The sequence below is a fragment of the Euprymna scolopes genome, chromosome 10 (genome assembly GCF_053919585.1).
Source record: "Euprymna scolopes isolate OS-2025 chromosome 10, ASM5391958v1, whole genome shotgun sequence".
Taxonomy (NCBI): domain Eukaryota; kingdom Metazoa; phylum Mollusca; class Cephalopoda; order Sepiida; family Sepiolidae; genus Euprymna; species Euprymna scolopes.
This window is the reverse complement of record NC_136491.1, coordinates 21,937,448-21,943,447: the sequence shown is the minus strand read 5'-3', so window position 1 is coordinate 21,943,447 and position 6,000 is coordinate 21,937,448. Positions and strand designations below refer to the sequence as shown.

Below are 6,000 nucleotides of genomic sequence, written 5' to 3'. Positions count from 1 at the left end.
CTCTAGAAGCAAGGAAAAAAACAAACGGTCAACGTTAACCACGTGAAATGCAGTTGAAATCAACATTTATATAAATGGCAAGATGGCGAGATTGATCTTATGTTTATAACTTCATGATCTGCGTATATATATATATATATATATATATATATATATATATATATATATATATATAAAGGGTTTAGGCTCCTTACCGTGGGGTTCCGATTTCGAATCTCGCTAGATTCAGACACTCTGATGAATCGTAGACTACGAAACACGTGTCAGTGGATAATTATTTTTTTTTAAATAATATATATATATATATATATATATGTCATCACGACGGTTCTAGGTTCGATCCTCGGCTTGGGAGAGGTGTTAGTCTAGCGGCACTGATGAGTTGTGAAACAACGAAACAGGTCTGTATGTCGATGACTAAAATATATTTTATAAAGCTCCCCTCTTCGGTAGAGCACTCTCGTAAATTATCTTACTCGCTACTTAATTTAGCTGAAATAATGCGAAGCTCGCGATTTGTTTACAAACAAACGTTTGAGCCCTCTACGAGTAGCGGACGGATGTTTATTTAAATAGACGTTCGGACAATTTAATTTCGGCCACCGATTCCGTAGTCAGGGGATAGGACTGCCGACTGTCATCATGACGGTTCTAAGTTCGATCCTCGGCTTGGGAGAGGTGTTAGTCTAGCGGCACTGATGAGTTGTGAAACAACGAAACAGGTCTGTATGTCGATGACTAAAATATATTTTATAAAGCTCCCCTCTTCGGTAGAGCACTCTCGTAAATTATCTTACTCGCTACTTAATTTAGCTGAAATAATGCGAAGCTCGCGATTTGTTTACAAACAAACGTTTGAGCCCTCTACGAGTAGCGGACGGATGTTTATTTAAATAGACGTTCGACAATTTAATTTCGGCCACCGATTCCGTAGTCAGGGGATAGGACTGCCGACTGTCATCACGACGGTTCTAGGTTCGATCCTCGGCTTGGGAGAGGTGTTAGTCTAGCGGCACTGATGAGTTGTGAAACAACGAAACAGGTCTGTATGTCGATGACTAAAATATATTTTATAAAGCTCCCCTCTTCGGTAGAGCACTCTCGTTAATTATCTTACTCGCTACTTAATTTAGCTGAAATAATTCGAAGCTCGCGATTTGTTTACAAACAAACGTTTGAGCCCTCTACGAGTAGCGGACGGATGTTTATTTAAATAGACGTTCGGACAATTTAATTTCGGCCACCGATTCCGTAGTCAGGGGATAGGACTGCCGACTGTCATCATGACGGTTCTAGGTTCGATCCTCGGCTTGGGAGAGGTGTTAGTCTAGCGGCACTGATGAGTTGTGAAACAACGAAACAGGTCTGTATGTCGATGACTAAAGTATATTTTATAAAGCTCCCCTCTTCGGTAGAGCACTCTCGTTAATTATCTTACTCGCTACTTAATTTAGCTGAAATAATGCGAAGCTCGCGATTTGTTTACAAACAAACGTTTGAGCCCTCTACGAGTAGCGGACGGATGTTTATTTAAATAGACGTTCGGACAATTTAATTTCGGCCACCGATTCCGTAGTCAGGGGATAGGACTGCCGACTGTCATCATGACGGTTCTAGGTTCGATCCTCGGCTTGAGAGAGGTGTTAGTCTAGCGGCACTGATGAGTTGTGAAACAACGAAACAGGTCTGTATGTCGATGACTAAAATATATTTTATAAAGCTCCCCTCTTCGGTAGAGCACTCTCGTAAATTATCTTACTCGCTACTTTATTTAGCTGAAATAATGCGAAGCTCGCGATTTGTTTACAAACAAACGTTTGAGCCCTCTACGAGTAGCGGACGGATGTTTATTTAAATAGACGTTCGGACAATTTAATTTCGGCCACCGATTCCGTAGTCAGGGGATAGGACTGCCGACTGTCATCACGACGGTTCTAGGTTCGATCCTCGGCTTGGGAGAGGTGTTAGTCTAGCGGCACTGATGAGTTGTGAAACAACGAAACAGGTCTGTATGTCGATGACTAAAATATATTTTATAAAGCTCCCCTCTTCGGTAGAGCACTCTCGTAAATTATCTTACTCGCTACTTAATTTAGCTGAAATAATGCGAAGCTCGCGATTTGTTTACAAACAAACGTTTGAGCCCTCTACGAGTAGCGGACGGATGTTTATTTAAATAGACGTTCGGACAATTTAATTTCGGCCACCGATTCCGTAGTCAGGGGATAGGACTGCCGACTGTCATCACGACGGTTCTAGGTTCGATCCTCGGCTTGGGAGAGGTGTTAGTCTAGCGGCACTGATGAGTTGTGAAACAACGAAACAGGTCTGTATGTCGATGACTAAAATATATTTTATAAAGCTCCCCTCTCCGGTAGATCACTCTCGTAAATTATCTTACTCGCTACTTTATTTAGCTGAAATAATGCGAAGCTCGCGATTTGTTTACAAACAAACGTTTGAGCCCTCTACGAGTAGCGGACGGATGTTTATTTAAATAGACGTTCGGACAATTTAATTTCGGCCACCGATTCCGTAGTCAGGGGATAGGACTGCCGACTGTCATCACGACGGTTCTAGGTTCGATCCTCGGCTTGGGAGAGGTGTTAGTCTAGCGGCACTGATGAGTTGTGAAACAACGAAACAGGTCTGTATGTCGATGACTAAAATATATTTTATATATATATATATAATTCTCCGTTATTCTTTTTCAACCCCTACAATGCACTAAAACTCTCAATAAAACTCTTCAATCTTCCAGATAAATTATTTCTTCGCAATAAGCTTACAAACCCCAATTTTTTTTTAAATACTCTTGCTTGATTCTTACCATAATTCTACCAAACCGTATCTACTGACCTATTCCATATCGTCCCACCCCAATGCCCTAATTGCTATTTTTACAGCATTAAGTTGTCATGACAACCAGATCATCGGCCTCCCTCACCCCACAGCGTTGAACTGTCTTGATTATTGGATCAATAACCTCTTTCACCCTTGAATTAACTCAGCCCACTGAGTGTTACTTCTCTCTACTTATTCTTCAAATCGCTTTCTCTTTGGTTAAACTCACAGACTGGATTTTTTTCTCTGTGTCTATTCACACAGAAATTTATTTTTTAAATCATTTAAAACTCGAAAGACATGCATTCGAACGACCACAAACTTGTATATTTTACCTTCTCCACATTCTTGGATTCCTTGAATTTTGGACTCAACAACCATGGGAACACCCTCTCATGTGAAACTGATTTTCCTTTTTACTCCACTCCATCTGTTTCATTGTTCTGTATTTCATTTTCACTTGCTTTCTTTAAATACTTTACAGGCAAATGTTCTTTATGTATTTTGCTAACGCCTCCCTTCTGACGAGAAGGGGCGCATTTCTTTCGAAACTCCGCGGATTAAGGACTTTCACTTCTTCTGTGCACAGATATACAATAATACTTACGTAATAGTATTTTCGTTTTTCGTGATCCAGCTTTCTAATTAATTCAATCGCGCCTGTATTTGGATCGATTGAAAATATAGTTCTGACTTCGGTATTGTTTGGCTCGTCAAATGAGTAAATTATGCTGGAATTTATCCGAGCTTTAGCGACAACTCTAAAAACAGTTGAACCGACTGCTTGATCCTGAAAAGAAAAGATATAGAACAATAAATCCATATATCTATAAAAATGTGTGTGTGTGTGTGTGTGTGTGTGTGTGTGTGTGTGTGTGTGTGTGGAGTGGGTGTCTGTGTGTGTGTGCGTGTGTGTGCCTCTGTGTGTGTGTCTGTGTGTGCGTGTGTGCGTGTGTGTGTGTGTCTCTGTGTGTGTGTCTGTGTGTGTTAGAGGACGCTTCTCAACCTATATATTCAAAGGGTTCTTTTACCAACAGGCTTGAAATTTGGTATATAGGGCATTCAGACATGTGAAAAACTTCTTAACCAATTTTCATCCGAAAAAAAGAGCTGTTAAGGGGTCAAAATTGAAAAATCTGTACTTTGTTGGGGTCGGATTTTGATCTGTTTGTCAACTGTTTTATGGGGTTTGAAAACACCTTTTAAAGAACGTGGCAAACTGGTCTAATGGTATCGTACTTGACTCACCGTCTTTAGATTTTGGATTTCGATCTCAGCTCGAGTATTTTTTGATTACAAGAAGTGAACTGTTTAGAAAAAAAAAACATAATACGCGCATGCACATGTCATTGTTTCTTTTCGTGTTTTAGTTCAGTTTTTACTTCAGGAATTTAACGTTATGTTTAATACCGGGCAACGCCGAGTTCATCTTCTAGTACTATAGATAGTCTTTTCTAAAGTAAAAACAATGTTGAATATTCAAATCACATCAGGGTAACCAGTATTGGGATAAATGTTTTTTTTTTGTTTTTTTTTACAGCTCGGTATTTAATTATGATCCTAAATAGGAGGAACTCCATCTATAATATAAATCTCACCTGTCTGTTTAAATGTATGTATGTATGTATGTATGTATGTATATATGTAGGTATGTATGTATGCCTAAAACTTTCGACAGAGGCGACGGATTTTCACAATATCGATATCGTTTTGATGCTCGGCCCTTCAGACGACATATATCCAAAAATTGGCTAAAAACAACAATTCCTTCATCCTCAACTCGGCACTTTTCTACAAGGAGGGGTCGCTTTTTTCGACGATATTTTCGAAAGTCGTCCCCTCTTTTCGATTGACTTGCCTTAATTTAAACCTTCGCCACTTCCGATTTGGCGATGGACGCTACGACAAAGACGTCACGTTTTGTTTTTCACGTTCTTTTCCTCCTTCGCGGCACAGGTTCGAGCCTGCCTGTGTACCACCACTTTTTTTTTTTTTTGCTCAACACACACCTCCAAACACCCGGGCAACGCCGGGCACCTAGGCTAGTATACAAATACGTCAATTTTCTTTCAATAGAAAATGTATTGTTTGCAACATTATTGTAAATGGCTTGAATATTATTGATGATACTCTTATTTTTTATGGTGGTTCATAGACGATTAGTGAGATTCCTTAAATCTCTATCTGTATTATTATATAAAAGTTATTTGTGTGTGTGTGTGTGTGTGTGTGTGTGTGTGTGTGTGTGTGTGTGTGTGTGTGTGTGTGTGTGTGTGTGTGTGTGAAGTAGTACCATTTAAAATTGCCGGAAATCATTTCTTCGTTTACATATTTTAAAACTAAACATTAATCAGAAGTGATTTTTCCATGGCATTCATCGTTAAGCCTAAATATCAGCTGACGTGATATTGTAAACAAACACAGACGGAGTTCGATAAAAGAGGTTATGATTATTATTTATTTATTCTTGCGAATTAGTCTACCGGACAAATTATTCCTCAGGGGCTTACCTGGCCTTTGGGCCGAGATCAAAGTGAACGTATAGGAGCACGTGGGAAAAAAATCAGCAGGAGTTGTAGAATTGCTGGCTTGCGAAGTTATCAGCAGCAGTAGCCGAAAAAGCACATATGCAAATTAGGAAGCGTCAGAACAAGAAAAAAATTTAACATGGTCGGGCGAGAGAAGCAAAGTCCGTACCAGATGGGTATGTAAAGTCGACGGCGAGAAATGGTTGGATAATGCTAGCGTGAGGTCGGAGAAAGAAAAACACGAGCCGATTGAGATGGGCGTGTGGCCCTGTGATAGTGCTTTTAAGCTGGTGTCGAGACGGCATGGTACTGTTAATGTTATGGCAGACGAAATGAACCGTTAGTAAAAAACAAGAAGCAGGCATTGTTTGGAAAGTAATCGTAATAAATGTCTTTTTGCTCCATGCCATGCTTCCGTTCAGTCTTGAAAGACAAAGGATACTCCCTGTAGGGGCAGTATCGCGTGTAATTATGAGGCAAGGGTTGCGCAATCCCAACCACACCTCTCCTGAATCGGTACTGTTTGAGTCCAGTTGCAAGGAGAAGACCAGGACAACTGGAAACAATGCCGAGATAAGCGGAGAGCACATACAGCACCTGAAAGTCCCAATTGGTCACCCATTTAGTA

The 6,000-nt window shown here is 40.1% G+C and overlaps 1 protein-coding gene across 1 annotated transcript in view; it reads right to left on the bottom strand.

Annotated features, from left to right (window-relative positions):
- The window catches only part of LOC145285859 (cadherin-87A-like), a 212,310-nt gene that overhangs the window by 52,369 nt on the left and 153,941 nt on the right, over positions 1-6,000 (bottom strand). The window contains exon 30 of the mRNA XM_080134300.1: positions 3,452-3,634. Coding sequence (XP_079990426.1) covers positions 3,452-3,634 — 183 coding nt within the window. The remainder of the gene's footprint in view (positions 1-3,451; positions 3,635-6,000) is intronic.